The 19,136-nt window shown below is 36.9% G+C and overlaps 1 protein-coding gene across 2 annotated transcripts in view; it reads right to left on the bottom strand.

Moving 5' to 3' along the window:
- Positions 1 to 18,824, bottom strand: part of LOC123550924 (3-oxoacyl-[acyl-carrier-protein] reductase FabG-like) — a 34,318-nt gene extending 15,494 nt beyond the window's left edge. Inside the window, exons 1-4 of one of the 2 annotated variants that reach the window (XM_045339425.2) lie at positions 18,685 to 18,824; positions 8,943 to 9,076; positions 8,228 to 8,320; positions 4,014 to 4,099 (exon numbers count right to left, since the gene is read on the bottom strand). In XM_045339425.2, the coding sequence (XP_045195360.2) occupies positions 4,014 to 4,099; positions 8,228 to 8,320; positions 8,943 to 9,076; positions 18,685 to 18,742 (371 nt within the window). In that variant the 5' untranslated portion in view covers positions 18,743 to 18,824. Of the gene's footprint in view, positions 1 to 3,400; positions 3,487 to 4,013; positions 4,100 to 8,227; positions 8,321 to 8,942; positions 9,077 to 18,684 lie in introns of both variants that reach the window. The other variant, XM_045339426.2, reaches the window with a different exon arrangement.
- Between the last annotated feature and the right edge of the window lie 312 nt (positions 18,825 to 19,136).

Here is a 19,136-nt window from a genome sequence, read left to right as displayed (position 1 = left end):
AGTTAACGTTGTGATGAACGAACGAACTAACAGATACGTTGAAAACTAATATGCCTCCCTTCGGGTGCATAAAAATTTCCAAGAACTTTAGACTGAACTTAGACAACATTATTCTACATATGTCTTAATTACACTTTTGCCTTATATTTAGCAACTGAATGTAAATTTCTGTTCCTATCGGCATTTTGCTGGATTTCTATAAAACTAATCAGAGTGAAAATGGAAACCACATGTTACTGGCATTTTTTTGTCATTCTATGGCTTTGCTACAGTGAAAATTATAGCCTGGCATGAATTTTGCCTAATCATGATCTTGGGTTTTCATTATTAAAGGTGAGCAATCACATTTGAGCAGCATAATCTATGACATATTTCATATTTATTATATTCTGTAACATTATTGATTTAAGGAACGAAAGGACCCATTTCATACAGTTAGATCCCTTAAACAAGAGTGCCAGAATGTCACAATATACGCCCATCACAGCAAATTTCTTTACTCTAGCTGCTGTATTGCAAATGAATTTTAATTTTGTGGTTGTTTAGTAATCATTGTAAGTCTTTTGTTTTCCTAAGTCCACAAAAAAAATTTCTTACCAGGTAGAGAGACCTTAAAATACACCTAAAATTTGAAAGTAACATCTATGTTGTACCACAGAAAAGTGGTCTTGATTTTTCCCTATGACTAGTAATGAAGAATTACAATATAAGCTATTTATAATAACAACAAAGGGAAGTAATTCTAAAGAAAGGAACTGTGCATGACACTTCCTCTCATGATGGTGTATAATTGTTCCAAGTTACATCAAAATCCCTCCATGCATGAAGAAGAAATGCTTCGGACAAAGTCATTCTTGTATCTGACCTTTGGCCTCTAAGTGTGACCTTGACCTTAGACCTAGGGACCTGGTTCTTGCGCAAGACACTTCGTCTCGTTGTGGTGAACATTTGTGCCAAGTTATATCAAAACCCCTTTATGCATGAAGAAGAAATGCTCCGGACAAGGTTTTCATTCTTGTATCTTTTGACCTCTAAGTGTGACCTTGACCTTACACCTAGGGACCTGGTTCTTGCGCAAGACACTCCGTCTCATGATGGTGAACATTTGTGACAAGTTATATCAAAATCCCTCTATGCATGAAGAAAGAATGCTACGGACAAAGTTTTCATTCTTGTACCCTTTGACCTCTAAGTGTGACCTTGACCTCAGACCAAGGGACCTGGTTCTTGCGCATGACACTCTGCCTCATGGTGGTGAACATTTGTGACAAGTTATATCAAAATCCCTCTATGCATGAAGAAGAAATGCTCCGGACGAAGTTTTCATTCTTGTATCCTTTGACCTCTAAGTGTGACCTTGACCTTAGACCTAGGGACCTGGTTCTTGTACATGACACTCCGACTCATGATGGTGAACAACTGTGCCAAGTTTCATTAAAATCCCTCCATGCATGTAGAAGATATGCTCCGGACAAAGTCATTCTTGAATTTGACCTTTAACCTCTAAGTGTGACCTTGACCTTAGACCTAGGGACCTGGTTCTTGCGCATGACACTCCGTCTCATGATGGTGAACAACTGTGCCATGTTTCATCAAAATCCCTCCATGCATGTAGAAGATATGCTCCGGACAAAGTCTGTGGACACCGCCCGCCCGCCCATCCGCCCGCCAGGGGCGTTCCCATAATAGGTCCCGTTTTTCGAACGGGCGTATAAAAATGCATGTTTTATTATTTTCATGAAATTTTGTAATAACTACCCTTTAATATGAAAGTATTAAACAAGAGCTCCATTAAGCGGGGCAATATATGTGCCCAAAAGATTATAACAAGGGAGGACGGAAGCAAAATTTAAAGAAAATGCAAACATTATTTTTTTCTTTTTGGTGGGAGATATAAGAGGGGTGGGGGGGCAAGAAGCAGGGTGTGTATGCAGTGGTGGTTACATGATACTAAAGGGCCAGAAACGAAATGAAACAAGAGCTCGTAGAATACGGAATGCCCCCCTTGATGCATTCAGTAATTGCACAAGGAACAGAAATTATTTGCTCACTGTAAACAAAAGTTCTACTGTTCTGGTTCAATGTGGCCTTGACCTTTGACATATTGACCTCAAAATCAACAGGGGTCATCTGCTGGTCATGATCAACCTCCCTATTAAGTTTCGTGATCCTAGGCCCAAGTGTTCTCAAGTTATCGTCTGGAAAGGGTTTAACTGTTCCGGGTCAATGTGACCTTGACCTTTGGCCTACTGACGCCCTATTATTTAACCATTTAGTATATAATTATCCGAATTTACATCCTGTCTGAAATACATGTATGTTATAAGTCTCGTGTATTTCGATCTTTCTCAAACATCACAGTTTATCGGCAGTTAATTAATGTTGTCTTGATACGAACTTTGTTTTTACCAAAATGGATTATGAAATTTGATTAAATTATAGGTATTAATTTGTTAATTGGTTTTACTTCACTTGTGCCAGTTTTAAATCATTGTTATTCATCGTCTTACAAATGATACGAAATATTTCTTTTATCCATCATTTATTCCTTGACAGAAAACTATGCTATTATTTTAATTTGTATGTGTATGAATTCATCGTCATCCCCAAATTTCAAGTTTGTCACATTGCATTATTGAAGGTAACGGCGCCACTGCGTGAATTATTTGCATTGTTGTTTTAGAGTAATTGGACAAGCGCCATTCATAATAAGACATTTTAACTGACCATTTGATACTCTTTCACACTTCACCTAACCACAGTGTCAATTAACAACAATCATCTGTTGCAGTCATATTGTTTATTTAACAAGGTCGTAAAATGGGCAGCTTTAACTGACTGGCGGTACATGACAGTTAAACGTGATATGCCGTCGATTTCTAAAAAAAATAATTTTTTAACAATTCTTATTTAAATTGAAAATGCGCGAATTAAAGTCTGCGGGAAACTGTCTTTTTGCCGTTTGCACAAAATTTCATGCCAGCTAATTTAAATGGTTTCACAGTAAGTAAAGACCTAAAGATAAAATATTTGAGTGAAAGATGGCCATGAGATGTCTTTTAAACTCTTGACCAAATCCATTTACTCAACAAATAACTGTTAACTTTCCCTCATGAATCAGAAGTGGGGGATGAATTATTTCAGACACAATGTCTCTTATCAGTCAAACATCTTGCTCGGGGATAAAAGTCACAACTCAGTGATCCGTAGATCTGCACTCTCTCTTCTGAGCTAAGCAGACATCAATCATGCTGGTTCACACATCCGGGTTTTGGAAACGCAATGCAAATTATTGTGACTGTAGGTAAAGCAGAAGCTTTCACAAAAAATTATGCTATACTGATTATATCTAATTTCAAAGAAATCAAGAATACACAGAAACTGTAATAGTATTTTAAACCTGACGTTAATATTCATTATCCTGTCAAACTGTTCCAAAGACGTATTTTCTATTGTACCAAGTTCTCCTATTCCAGCATTGTTTACCTGTGTAACAATGGAAAAATATGTGAATCATGAAAGAAAAGCAGTCAAAAGATTAAATTAACCTTTAGCCTGCTGGCGGCAAGTGAATCTGCCTTTGCGACCAGTGCAGACCAAGATCATGGTCTACACTGTTCGCTATTTAGCCAGTAATTTTCAGTGAACAACCCTTCGAGTGATAAATGGTATTGCCCAAATAGAATGATGGACCAGTACATTTTAGAAATTTAGTGGGCTAAAGGTTAAATATGGTGGTATAAGGGAATATGAATGAGTGTTTCTCCATTTCAGCTGCCCAAGCGACAGTACTTTCTTACATGTCTACACAGTTTACTGACCTTTCTGAAAACAGATCCATTTTTTATTTCTCATTCTTTCTTTAGTAAGGATTTCCAAAAAACAAAAACTAAATATTTAAGTGTCTGTATTTGTTTGGTAATTTGTTTTATGCTCTCACTATTCAATGAAATGGAAAAAACCTCACTCAAATACCCCGTTTTGGAGCAAAAACATAGATAATTTCAAATCACCTGACATTTGTATTCATGAGTCTGTCATATTGTTCTAGAGAGGTGGTTTCTATGGTTCCTAGCTCCACAATGCCAGCACTGTTCACCTGATCCACGGAGATATAAAAGTAATATTAATAATCCATATTAAGTTTAAACATTCAGACAAAGTAAAATGTTTTTTTACTTTGGTGATTTATTTATGTTTAATTTAAGAAATAATATTTCCCAAACTGATTTTATCATCATTCTATTCTAATATGCTTGTCTCTGTTAAAACACACTTATGCTAGAATGACGTCACGTTAACATGTGGTGATGTCAATGTTTTTGCTGCGACCAAGAAAGAGTGCTCCTATATTTTATCTACTGTTTTAGATTAAGGGCATATTAGAATCGAAATAATTTATAGCAAAACCGTATTTTAACACTTTTTATACACTTGGGCGGTAATACGTCGTACAAATAATTTCACGAGGACACAGCCCTCGTGAAATTATTACGCCCGACGTATAACAGCCCATCGTGCATAGTGTTCAGTTAAAACACTCTTTTGTTATAATTTATTTCTTAAATGAAATAAAGTCATTAAAGTTCTGATGAAAAAATGCAGACCAAATGATATAACGACACTCATCTGAACTACAATGACTTCATTTAATGATACAAGGCAGTCTGAAAGACAGCTATATCCCCCGCCACTGCTATGGATAGTGAAAGGGTAAACCTTTGATTTTAGCTGTGACCTTGACCTTGAACTGACATGGCTGACTCATGAATTCTGCACAACGTCTTGATGAGGTGATCATTTGACCCAAGTTTCATGAAAATCCTTCAAGGGGTTTAGGAGATACAGAGCTGAAACCTTTGACCTTCAGTTGTGACCTTGACCTTGAGTTGACATGGCTGACTCATGAGTTCTTGATGAGGTGATCATTTGACCCAAGTTTGATGAAAATCCTTCAAGGGGTTTAGGAGATACAGAATGGACACAAAATGGAAGGCTCAAACCTTCGACCCTTAGTTGTGACCTTGACCTTGAGCTGGCATGGTTGACTCATAATTTCTGCACATCGTTCTGATGAGGTAATCATTTTACCCAAGTTTTATAAAATTCCTTCAAGGGGTTTAGGAGATATAGAGCGGACACGAAATGGAGGGCTCAAACCTTTGACCCTAAGCTGTGACCTTGACCTTGAGCCGGCATGACTGACTCATGGGTTCTGCATATCGTCTAGATGAGGTGATCATTTGACCCAAGTTTGATAAAATTCCTTCAAGGGGTTTAGAAGATATAGAGCGGACAGAAAATAGAAGGCTCAAACCTTTGACCTTGAGTTGTGACCTTGACCTTGAGCCGACCCATGGGTTCTGCACATCGTCTTGATGAGGTGATAATTTGACCCAAGTTTCATGAAAATCCTTCAAGGAGTTTAGAAGATATGGAGCGGACACAAAATGGAAGGCTCAAAACCTTTGACCCTAAGTTTTGACCTTGACCTTGAGCCGGCATGGCTGACTCATGGGTTCTGCACATCGTCTTGATGAGGTGATCATTTGACCCAAGTTTTATAAAATTCCTTCGAGGGGTTTATGAGATATAGAGCGGACACAAAATGGCAGGCTCAAACCTTTGACCTTGAGTTGTGACCTTGACCTTGAACCGACAAGGCTGACTCATGGGTTCTGCACATCGTCTTGATGAGGTGATCATTTGACCCAAGTTTCATGAAAATCCTTCAAGGGGTTTAGGAGATATGGACCGGACACGATTTTGTTACGGACGGAAGGACGGACGGACGGAAGGACGGAAAGACGGAAGGACGGACGGACGCAGACCATTCCTATAATCCCTCCGCCACGGCGGGGGATTAAAAATCACTTTTTAGGTATATTATTTCGATTATAACATCGACATCATCCAAACTTTTACCTGTTTAGTGTCATATTCTTTTTTCAGGGCACTGCTATGATGTTCGATGCTAGGATGTATTTACTGTACGATGTACAAACAGTATTTTTATGTAAAACAACATCACATCTTCATCCATTATACCAGAATATCAAGCAATATCTAGAAAATGGTCACGCTACTAAAAATACCAAGCAATATCTAAACAATGGTCAGTGTACGCTACCAATCTAGACAATGGTCAGTAAATGTTACCAGAATATCAAGCAATATCTAGAAAATGGTAGAGTATGTTACCAAAATGTCAAGTAATATCTAGACTATGGCCAGTGTACGTTACCAGAATATCAAGCAATATCTAGACAATGGTCAGTGTACGTTACCAGAATATCAAGCAATATCTAGACAATGATCAGTGTATGTTACCACAATACATGTATCAAGCAATATCTAGACAATGGTTGAGTATGTTACCAGAATATCAAGCATTATCTAGACAATAGTCAATGTACGTTACCAGAATATCAAGCAATATCTAGACAATGGTAGAGTATGTTACCAGAATGTCAAGCAATATCTAGACAATGGTCAGTGTATGTTACCAGAATACCAAGCAATATCTAGACAACTGTCAGTGTATGTTACCAGAATATCAAGCAATATATAGACAATGGTCAGTGTATGTCAACAGTATATCAAGCAATATCTAGACAATGGTCAGTGCATGTCAACAGTATACCAAGCAATATCTAGACAATGGTCAGTGCATGTTACCAGAATATCAAGCAATATCTAGACAATGGTCAGTGTATGTCAACAGAATATCAAGCAATATCTAGACAACTGTCAGTGTATGTTACCAGAATATCAAGCAATATCTAGACAATGTATCTAGTATGTTACCAGAATGTCAAGCAATATCTAGACAATGGTCAGTGTATGTTACCAGAATACCAAGCAATATCTAGACAACTGTCAGTGTATGTTTCCACAATATCAAGCAATATATAGACAATGGTCAGTGTATGTCAACAGTATACCAAGCAATATCTAGACAATGGTCAGTGCATGTTACCAAAATATCAAGCAATATCTAGACAATGGTCAGTGAATGTTACCAGAATACCAAGCATTATCTAGACAATGGTCAGTGTATGTTACCAGAATATCAAGCAATATCTAGACAATGGTTTGTGCATGTTACCAGAATATCAAGCAATATCTAGACAGTGATCAGTGTATGTCAACAGTATATCAAGCAATATCTAGACAATGGTCAGTGTATGTCAACAGTATATCAAGCAATATCTAGACAATGGTCAGCGTACGTCAACAGTATACCAAGCAATATCTAGACAATGGTCAGTGCATGTTACCAGAATATCAAGCAATTATAGACAATGGTCAGTGTATGTCAACAGTATACCAAGCAATATCTAGACAATGGTCAGTGTATGTCAACAGTATATCAAGCAATATCTAGACAATGGTCAGTGTATGTCAACAGTATACCAAGCAATATCTAGACAATGGTCAGTGCATGTTACCAGAATATCAAGCAATATCTAGACAATGGTCAGTGTATGTTACCAAAATATCAAACAAATATCTAGACAATGGTCAGTGAATGTTACCAGAATACCAAGCATTATCTAGACAATGATCAGTGTATGTTACCAGAATATCAAGCAATATCTAGACAATGGTCAGAGCATGTTACCAGAATACCAAGCAATATCTAGACAATGGTCAGTGTATGTCAACAGTATATCAAGCAATATCTAGACAATGGTCAGTGTATGTCAACAGTATACCAAGCAATATATAGACAATGGTCAGTGCATGTTACCAGAATATCAAGCAATATATAGACAATGGTCAGTGTATGTCAACAGTATATCAAGCAATATCTAGACAATGGTCAGTGTATGTCAACAGTATATCAAGCAATATCTAGACAATGGTCAGTGTATGTCAACAGTATACCAAGCAATATCTAGACAATGGTCAGTGCATGTTACCAGTATATTAAGCAATATCTAGACAATGGTCAGTGTATGTTACCAAAATATCAAGCAAATATCTAGACAATGGTCAGTGAATGTTACCAGAATACCAAGCATTATCTAGACAATGTTCAGTGTATGTTACCAGAATATCAAGCAATATCTAGACAATGCTCAGAGCATGTTACCAGAATACCAAGCAATATCTAGACAATGGTCAGTGTACATTACCATAATCTCAAGCAATATCTAGACAATGGTCAGTGTACATTACCAGAATACCAAGCAATATCTAGACAATGGTTAGTGTACATTACCAGAATGTCAAGCTGTCCATAATGTTTCACTGCATCTTCAACAATTTTGTTCACATCTTCCTCTATTGTAAGATCTCCAGGGATACATAGAACCTAAAACACACAACATTTTATGCTGGACATGATACAGTTACTATTTCTTTATAGTTATGGAGTTTCCCAGTTGCAGTACATGCATGAATAAAAAAACACACTTCAAGCTACATGTATCTTCACAACTTAGAAGCTTAAATCTACGTTACTTAACGTATAAACTTAACTAGATGGATGTTTTCTGTAAAACAAAAATGTATTGTGCCAGGTAATACATACCGGTACTGTTTAATCTTGCTAACAAGGCTTATCATTCATATGATATCAACAGTGAAGGAGAAGTAATCTGGACCAATTTTTTAAGGTAACTCTTAATGGGACATTACTCTGCCAGAACTAATCATAGAGGGATGTGCTAATGAAATGAACACCAAACCTCATACCAATCACTCAAGCGAAGTTTCACTGAATTCTTGTCAAACTTTTTAAGAAGGGCTGGCATACTAGCTGACATATTAGCTTTAGAAGAGAAGCTTGACAACTACACTATGTCTTAAATGAGTAGAACCTCTGACCTTGATGCAAACAAGCCACTGGCCTAATTTTTGAAGCTTTCAATTTCCTTTACAATCCAACTACAATAATTATTAAACAAAGTCACATCATGCTTTAGTTTATTTACCTTATGTCCTCCAAGTTCCTCACATTCATTGCCAGTTTTCTTTAAGTTGTCCTCATTTCTCCCAGTGAGAGCCAACTTAGCACCAAGTTTTGAAAACATCTTGGCTGTCCCAGCACCAATACCCGAGCTGGCGCCTGAAAATGAACACAGCAGAAAAACTGGTCATCATTTTTTTCTGTCCGATAATCATTGACCGATAAAATATGAAGTTATGTTGTTATTAGAAAACCCAAATTTTGCGAGAGTTAAATGAAATATAACTTGCATTTATTACACCGATATCTCATCTAAAAAATATACCATTTAGCAAATTAAGTGCTGTGTGACTATGAGGACAGCAACAATTGACTATTCAAAAGCCTTAACAATAAAATTGTAAAATGCTAAATGAGATAACAGCTTATGTATAAAAACATAACAAAAAATTTCTTAACTGAAAATTAAAGGGCATACTGGTTGGCGACCCAGAATTTCGGACGACCCAGAAACCTGGACAGTCACATAAATGCTTATTTCAGTGTTCTTTTTGATCATTTGTTGACAAGTACACATATACTTGTTTTATGTGCAACAAATACTGCAACAATTGCAAATCGGTTAGTAAAACTTACAAAATTTGAATCTTTACATTTGTTCACGAAATGTTGTGACAGCTCTTGCTGGGGGAAGTTGCATGTGCTTTCAGTGCACATGCGCATACTTGTTTTGAGGCCCGAACATTATTCAAGGGGTACTCATCTACAATCTGCTAAATGCAGACGAGAAAATTGCGTGTTAAGATATTGCCAGGCTTAAATAAAATTTTCCAAAAGATAATGGCCATTATTTATTTCTTAAATTATTTGAAAAAAAAATGGAAAAGATGAATTTAGTATGTAGGCCAGCTGAATTTTTTAAACTCTCAACAGCCTTATATCAACCATTAACTAGAGTTGTCACAGGAGTGACGAATTATACCCCCACAATATGGCCTTGTCACAAAACTAAGTCATTGCCAAAGCCAAACTTGCTTGACCTTTGACCTACTGACCTCAAAATCAAAAAGGATCATCTGCTTGTCATGATCAACCTCCTTATGAAAGTTCATGATCCTTGCAGAGCTCCAGATAAGCTTTTGGTGGAATTGGGTATTTACTCATCACTTTTTGTCTGAATTGGGTATTAGAAATCTGAACTGGGTAAAAATAATATTATTACTAAGGCTTTTCAAAAGTAATCTGCTAAAACCAATTGGGTATTTCACCAATCTCGCACAAACAATTGAGGCTTTTTTTTTTTTGGCTAAATTATACTGGATGAAACAGGCTTACTGTTACAGTATATATCATTAACCAGGTTTGACTATTTTTCTGCATGCCTGTAAGGAAGGTAAAGGTGTATTTTAATTTATTGGTCTAATTATGTGTAATTTTAACCAATGATATTTTTTCTCCAATTGTTTAATGTTTTCTGGGAAACTTTGTTCCATTGTCTTTTTGGCACTTTAAATGCAGTCAGAGATAAATTAATCCACAATATGATGAATATCCCGAACGATATATTCACTGCAATATGCGCTCTCCTGTAAGATGTCAGCCAGTATCGGTTGCACTTTATTATCACAAACAGATAAACTGTCTTTGCTGAACAACAAAATATCCTGCTATTTTGTTTGTTTGTGCTGCAACGTTTTTCTGCGAAGTGGTCAGTTTATCTGCGTAATTTTTTTGAATGGTCTTGTGCTTTTTCCAATAAATAGATACCTGTTTTGCCGTAATGTATAACCAGTCAGTTGTCTAGCGTTAAAGTCTTGTACCCGTTCTATAATATGGAAAATGAGATATGCAAGTGATTTTTAAGGAACTGGGTATTAGGAACTCTAACTGTGTTTCAGTACTCACACTGTATGAATTCAACTGGGTTTTCTGCAACTTTAATTGTGTAAATACGCAAATACGCAGCTTATCTGGAGCTCTGTCCTTGACCTAAGATTTCTCAAGTTATTGTACAGAAACTATTTAAATGTTCTGGGTCACTATGACCTTTTGAATTCGGAATCAATAGGGGTCATCTGCTGGTCATTACCAACCTCCCTATTTAGTTTCGTGATCCTACGCCAAAGCATTCTGAAGTTATTGTCTGAAATCCGTTTAAATTTTTACAGGTCACTGTGACCTTGACCTGTGACCAACTGACCTCAAAATCACTTGGGGTCATCTGCCTGTCATGTCCAACCTCCCTATCAATTTTCATGATCCTAGGCTCAAGAATTCTCAAGTTATCATCCAGAAAACAATTAACTGTTTTGTGTCAATGTGACCTTGACCTTTGACCTACTCATCTCAAAGTTCAACTTTACTTGTATTTTATCATGTTACACCTGTGTACCAAAATTTATGATCCTAGGCCCAAGTGTTCTTAAGTTATCATCCGGAAACCATTTAACTGATCCGGGTCATTGTGACCTTGACCTTTGACTTACTGACCTCAAAGTCGAACTTGACCTTTATTTTGTGATATTACACCTGTGCACCAAAATTTATGATCCTAGGCCCAAGCGTTCTCAAGTTATCATCCGGAAACTGTTGAACTGTTCAGAGTCGTTGTGACCTTGACCTTTGACCTTCTGACCTCAAAGTCAAACTTAACCTGTATTTCATGATGTTACACCTGTGTACCAAATTTTTTGATCCTAGGCCCAAGCATTCTCAAGTTATCATCCGGAAACTGTTTAACTGTTCAGGGTCACTGTGACCTTTGACCTACTGGCCTCAAAGTCGACCTTGACCTGTATTTTCTGATGTTACACCTGTGTACCAAAAATTATTTAAATCTGTCAGGCCTTTCATGAGTTATTGTCCGGAAACCATGAAAACCAACAGACCGACAAGCTCACTCCAATAGACCCACCAAAACTTCGTTTTGTGGGGGTATAATAACTGGATGAAAACAAGGTAAACATGTCTTTTTAACATCAACACTGACCTAAAAGTGATTCTGCGAGACAGAAATGATGATGATTAATGTTTTCCTACTGTCTGGTTTCTGGGTCCTACAACACACTAAAAACGATAAATTTACCTACCCTCTTTCGGGCCTCAGAGACGTGTTCACTTTATTTTTAGATACAAACAAATTCACATTTTGTGGCACCGAAGAACTGATTTTGATTCAGGTAAAATTTCATGGATTTTGCATTAAAAATGAAAATATGACAGCTGAAAATTTTAGGTTGTAAAATTGTCCGAAACTGGGTCGCCAACCAGTATTTTCATGATAAAGTAAAACAGAGTTATTAAGCACGTCAGATTACTAGTCCAACAAATTTGGCGCGATCCTAGGAAATATTGAGATAATTTTTTTCATATGGGCAATATCCCCACTCACGTCAAACACTCGAAAGACCAAAATAGTGGAGGAAATTTCTGATGAAATTTTCATCGCTGTCCAGGCCTCGACCTTAACTTTTTTCAGCAGCTGCCAGCAGGTCCACCAACTGCTAAAATCTAGTAGACCTGCTCAGACTTTAGTGGACCTCCAATTCTATCACATAAATTGTGATGTTGTAGACATCATTACTTCATATGACTCAAAGAAACAGGACTTATTTCTAAAATAATCTAAAATGGAACAGTAGCAATCTGTTATCCCTAAAAATAATTATTTTGAAAAGTGTCCCAAAATATGGACACAATAATCATCATCCTCCCGACCCGTGTTGAAAGTGAAAAAAAAAACATCAACAATTATCGGTAATAATTCTGATGATAAACTAAGTAATTGGCCTTGTTTTCATCATCAATTAACACCCCCTCAAACAGCTAAAAGAAGTGTGTCGGTTATTATGGCATCTGAAGTGGAGATCAAAGCGGTATAGTTTCCCTGAGATTGTCATGGCATTACGTCATGTTTTCGCGCCATGTGACACATCACTGTCTGATCGTACTTTCTCGATTCCTTTAATTGTTGAGAAGAAATCAGTAAAAAAGTTTTTTCTTTAATTTTTTAAAAGCGAATGTGCAATATCCTGAATAAACTGACATGTAAATGTGTCAAACCGTGAACGATGATAGTGGATGTCCTACCTCTGTGACCTATTTGCCCTCAAGAAATTTACATTATTGTTTGAGAAGAATATCTAACAAAGTGTTGTGTCAAAAATACATGTAAAAGAATCATTTAAAACTTACTAAAAACCGCAACGATATCATACTACTTTATTTCAAAACCACATTTCTATTTACGTTCATGAGGTCACGTAACCTATTCTGCAGCGCTAACAGAAATCTGTTTGCCAAAAATCGTTTTACTCCATGTATTTAAATTGCTGCCACTTTTTCATTATTTAAGATTTTTTAATTGTGTTTTTTTGTACTTTCTGGTCAGAAGTCTGAATTTTATTACTATAGTATGTACTGTTTATTTACTTTAAGAAAGAAATAAATAATCAAGATTGCGCTGTTGGAAATTTTACAAAACATTATATGAAAATTTGATCGTTTTTAAAGAATTTTGCCTACATTCCTGTCGATATCTTATTAAAATTGTTATAGAATTCAAACTGTATTAGTTCTCAAGCGGTGTTGAAAATTTGAAGCGATTATATTATAAAATGAATGCACTACGCGCATTTTCTGTGTCAAAAGTAACCGCGATTTAAAAATTAGATATTACGATAGGGCGCACGTGCTAGTGGAATGGAAAATTACCAGCATGACGTTTTGATATTTTTAGAATTCGCGGGTAAATTCCAGTCAATCCAGGTAATTTTGCCTGATGTAATTTCTCAATTTGGTAAAGTTACCACGTAAAAACCACTCGCCCGATCGGTGGAGTAGTCCATTTGTGTTATCCTGACTTTAACTCGCCAATGCTTATAACTGTAGAATGCCGTACTTAAGGCAAAATCAACTTTCGTTTTGTGAATTCGCCGATATGGGTACGATTGTTCCCCCGATTTTTCACTTTTAAGGGTTTTATTTTATTTGCAGACCGTGACTGAAAATTGGTTGACCGTCGGTCTATCCAACTTTTGATAGTTAGTAGACCTGCCGATATTTTGGTTGCGTCGGTCCAACGGTCCACCGCTATGGTCGAGGCCTGCTGTCGACACTTTACATGCTACAGGTTTAAATGCCAATTATATCATGAATTGGCTATAAATTCAAATAAAACTAACATGTATCAAAAGGGGATTCAATTTCTCATTGATTTATGTAAAAATTATCAAATAATAAAATTAATATCCAAAATTACAAATTTTCTGGTAATCTAAACCTATGTATGTACTGTACACAATTAACATTTACCGTATCTACACACCAGTATGTGCAAGCAATAAACCAAAAACCTTACATGACATGTGTACTGTGATTTATCCTCCTTTATTTTGGTCCTTCGGAGTTTTGACGTTTAGATTGCCACAACTTTCGAATTAAATGCTTCTAAAATATTACGAATTTGCTGATGATATTAAAAACATTACAAGGTAGTCCTAACGCCATTTTTCAACCAACGGAAGTGGACTGAATCCTGCTTACAAATGAAAACAACAAAGTCTGAGAGGGCAGGTAAAAAGGGCGAGATTCTCAGCGTGCGCATGTCTTTTCACTTCCAAGCCGCGCTCAATCGACTTCCATTGGTTGAAAAAATTTCGTGAGAGCTACCTTATCATTTTTTTTAATATCACTGGAAAATTTTGGATATTTCAAAAAAGCATTTAAATTGAAAGTTGTTGGTTATTTGGTGACCACAGGCACTCGTTTCTGTCAATAAAACACATACAATGCAATATTACACCCCTATAGCCTCTAAATCTTTAGAGGCTACAGGGGTGTAATACTGCATTGTATGTGATATAGAGGCTACAGTGGTGTAATATTGCACTGTATGTGTTTTATTGACCGAAACGAGTGCCTGTGTTGGTGACGGTGTATGTAAAGAATTTCAATTAGGAGAAATAACATCAAATCATTCAGGGTTTTTTTTTATTCTATAGCAGAGGCCGAATATCGGCCTCGTCCCCCAGCCGAGCATTTCCCCCACAGCCAAGGATTTCCCCTACCGCAGTTGAAATTCCCCTACGTCCGAAATTTCCCCCCTCCAAAATCGTAAACAAAGCAATGGAGATTACTCCCAGCGATTTTCCCGACCGATTATCGGACCCGTTCACATTTGCAGACGGTCTTTCACAATTTTCAATGGGTGTGAAAACCTTTAGAAATAGTAGAAACATGTTAGAAGAGCGTTCAGTGGACCAGAGGTTCCGGTTTTGACCAGCGAAAATCGATAAAAACTCGTATCTGACCCGGACATAATATGCCGTGGGCGTCTGCCTGTCTTGCGGTAATACTCTTTGATGCATAACGAGTTCAAAAGCTCTGCCCCTTGTCAATCAAAATCCCAGTGAACTTCATACTGTTTGTCGACACCAGCGTAAGTATGACAGTAGGCGGAGCGTCGTATGTTAATAAGCTACTGACAGATGTCAATCACGCCACGCGCCGAGTGACACGTGGTTATCATCAGATTGTAATATAGATGATTGATAAACAATGCAGCGTCAGATTATCGTGTTTGTACCTCTTGTTAACTAGCGGTAACAGCTTATGCTGTATTGTGTAATATGTGTTGTTAATTTAAAGTAATTTTTTTATGTGCTTGATCTGATTAAATAAGCCGGTCGGCCGTTACGCAAATTTATTATCTTTGCCGAGGTATTTTGCTAGAGCAAAATAAAATATAAATGTTTTAAGTAATCAGATATTATAAGTATGGAATAGTTCTGGTGAAAAGATGAAATTTTATCAAGAATTTTTCATGTTTGCTTTCGTTTTTTTCATATTTGTCACACGTTTTCGCGATCGTGATTTTCGCACTTTCTTATCCTTTCTTACAAGATTTTCTACTACAATTGAAATAAAAAGCCAACAAAAGTATGCATTTAATAATAATATGATGACTCTTGCAAAAGCAACTCTTATTTTAAAGCATTTTTTGTGAATAAAAGCATGTGACCTTTAAATATTCAATGATTTGAGCATTTCAACTCTCCCTACCCACCTTGTTACAATGATAAGTCATTAAGTGGACAATTAACAATCAACTTTCGTTTTGTGAATTCGCCGATATGGGTACGATTGTTCCCCCGATTTTTCACTTTTAAGGGTTTTATTTTATTTGCAGACCGTGACTGAAAATTGGTTGACCGTCGGTCTATCCAACTTTTGATAGTTAGTAGACCTGCCGATATTTTGGTTGCGTCGGTCCAACGGTCCACCGCTATGGTCGAGGCCTGCTGTCGACACTTTACATGCTACAGGTTTAAATGCCAATTATATCATGAATTGGCTATAAATTCAAATAAAACTAACATGTATCAAAAGGGGATTCAATTTCTCATTGATTTATGTAAAAATTATCAAATAATAAAATTAATATCCAAAATTACAAATTTTCTGGTAATCTAAACCTATGTATGTACTGTACACAATTAACATTTACCGTATCTACACACCAGTATGTGCAAGCAATAAACCAAAAACCTTACATGACATGTGTACTGTGATTTATCCTCCTTTATTTTGGTCCTTCGGAGTTTTGACGTTTAGATTGCCACAACTTTCGAATTAAATGCTTCTAAAATATTACGAATTTGCTGATGATATTAAAAACATTACAAGGTAGTCCTAACGCCATTTTTCAACCAACGGAAGTGGACTGAATCCTGCTTACAAATGAAAACAACAAAGTCTGAGAGGGCAGGTAAAAAGGGCGAGATTCTCAGCGTGCGCATGTCTTTTCACTTCCAAGCCGCGCTCAATCGACTTCCATTGGTTGAAAAAATTTCGTGAGAGCTACCTTATCATTTTTTTTAATATCACTGGAAAATTTTGGATATTTCAAAAAAGCATTTAAATTGAAAGTTGTTGGTTATTTGGTGACCACAGGCACTCGTTTCTGTCAATAAAACACATACAATGCAATATTACACCCCTATAGCCTCTAAATCTTTAGAGGCTACAGGGGTGTAATACTGCATTGTATGTGATATAGAGGCTACAGTGGTGTAATATTGCACTGTATGTGTTTTATTGACCGAAACGAGTGCCTGTGTTGGTGACGGTGTATGTAAAGAATTTCAATTAGGAGAAATAACATCAAATCATTCAGGGTTTTTTTTTATTCTATAGCAGAGGCCGAATATCGGCCTCGTCCCCCAGCCGAGCATTTCCCCCACAGCCAAGGATTTCCCCTACCGCAGTTGAAATTCCCCTACGTCCGAAATTTCCCCCCTCCAAAATCGTAAACAAAGCAATGGAGATTACTCCCAGCGATTTTCCCGACCGATTATCGGACCCGTTCACATTTGCAGACGGTCTTTCACAATTTTCAATGGGTGTGAAACCTTTAGAAATAGTAGAAACATGTTAGAAGAGCGTTCAGTGGACCAGAGGTTCCGGTTTTGACCAGCGAAAATCGATAAAAACTCGTATCTGACCCGGACATAATATGCCGTGGGCGTCTGCCTGTCTTGCGGTAATACTCTTTGATGCATAACGAGTTCAAAAGCTCTGCCCCTTGTCAATCAAAATCCCAGTGAACTTCATACTGTTTGTCGACACCAGCGTAAGTATGACAGTAGGCGGAGCGTCGTATGTTAATAAGCTACTGACAGATGTCAATCACGCCACGCGCCGAGTGACACGTGGTTATCATCAGATTGTAATATAGATGATTGATAAACAATGCAGCGTCAGATTATCGTGTTTGTACCTCTTGTTAACTAGCGGTAACAGCTTATGCTGTATTGTGTAATATGTGTTGTTAATTTAAAGTAATTTTTTTATGTGCTTGATCTGATTAAATAAGCCGGTCGGCCGTTACGCAAATTTATTATCTTTGCCGAGGTATTTTGCTAGAGCAAAATAAAATATAAATGTTTTAAGTAATCAGATATTATAAGTATGGAATAGTTCTGGTGAAAAGATGAAATTTTATCAAGAATTTTTCATGTTTGCTTTCGTTTTTTTCATATTTGTCACACGTTTTCGCGATCGTGATTTTCGCACTTTCTTATCCTTTCTTACAAGATTTTCTACTACAATTGAAATAAAAAGCCAACAAAAGTATGCATTTAATAATAATATGATGACTCTTGCAAAAGCAACTCTTATTTTAAAGCATTTTTTGTGAATAAAAGCATGTGACCTTTAAATATTCAATGATTTGAGCATTTCAACTCTCCCTACCCACCTTGTTACAATGATAAGTCATTAAGTGGACATTAGTGCAAGTCCATCTATTGCTAAGTGACAGTGTGTATAGTTGCTAAAAGTTGCAAGAATATGTAATAAAAACATAGTTTAAAGTGTTTATTATGCATAATTGTAAATTCCCCCCTGAGTGAAAAAATCCCCCAAAACTGCTCGTCGCGCGCTATTTTCTTCCCCCAATGACAGGCTGGGGCCTCTTCCCCAGTCGTAAAAAAAAAACCCTGCATTGCAGCTAGTGAGAACGGTAGCTGTTTTTCCAGCCGCCAGGTACCTGTGGATTTTTCAAGTGAGTTCTGATTTTTTTAGGTAGCACCTAGCTTTTATTATATTTTAAAATTTAATGTCCATACACCTTCACCCAGAAATAGGAGTGAAAGAAGATTTTCGAATTTTCGGAGGAATGTCAGTCTAAAATTATGTAACAAACAGCTCCGATATACTTAAATGGTTCGTTTTTCAATTGGTAATAATTTTGAACGAGTTATTACCACTGATAAGAGCAACTTTTCCATCCAACCTTCCCAGACCGAATCCTCTGTCCGCCATTATTGTTGGTACCGTCAGAACAATGAAACGTGATTGTTGCGCTCGTCAGGCATCACGTAGCCTACCAATCTCCATTAAAATACCAGGGGCGTAACTGGGTCTATTTTGAGAATACGCACGATTGCTAGGGGGGTTCGGGGGCATGCTCCCCCTGGAATTTTTTTTCTTAGAACGTCTCTGGTGCGTTCTGGAGGGTATCCAGATGACGAATTTCAATATAAAAATCATACAATTCACGGTAGCAAATTTGATTTAATACCTATTCATAGGCGTAGGAGTAGACTAGCTCCTAGACTATGATATATCTTTTTACATTTTTATGATTGAATGTAGTGAACTGAGCCAGTCTATATTCTATGTCCAATATCATAGTCTAGTACAATCCGAAAATTCA

Source organism: Mercenaria mercenaria, chromosome 4, assembly GCF_021730395.1.
Source record: "Mercenaria mercenaria strain notata chromosome 4, MADL_Memer_1, whole genome shotgun sequence".
Lineage (NCBI taxonomy): Eukaryota > Metazoa > Mollusca > Bivalvia > Venerida > Veneridae > Mercenaria > Mercenaria mercenaria.
This window is presented reverse-complemented; position numbering and strand designations above follow the sequence as displayed.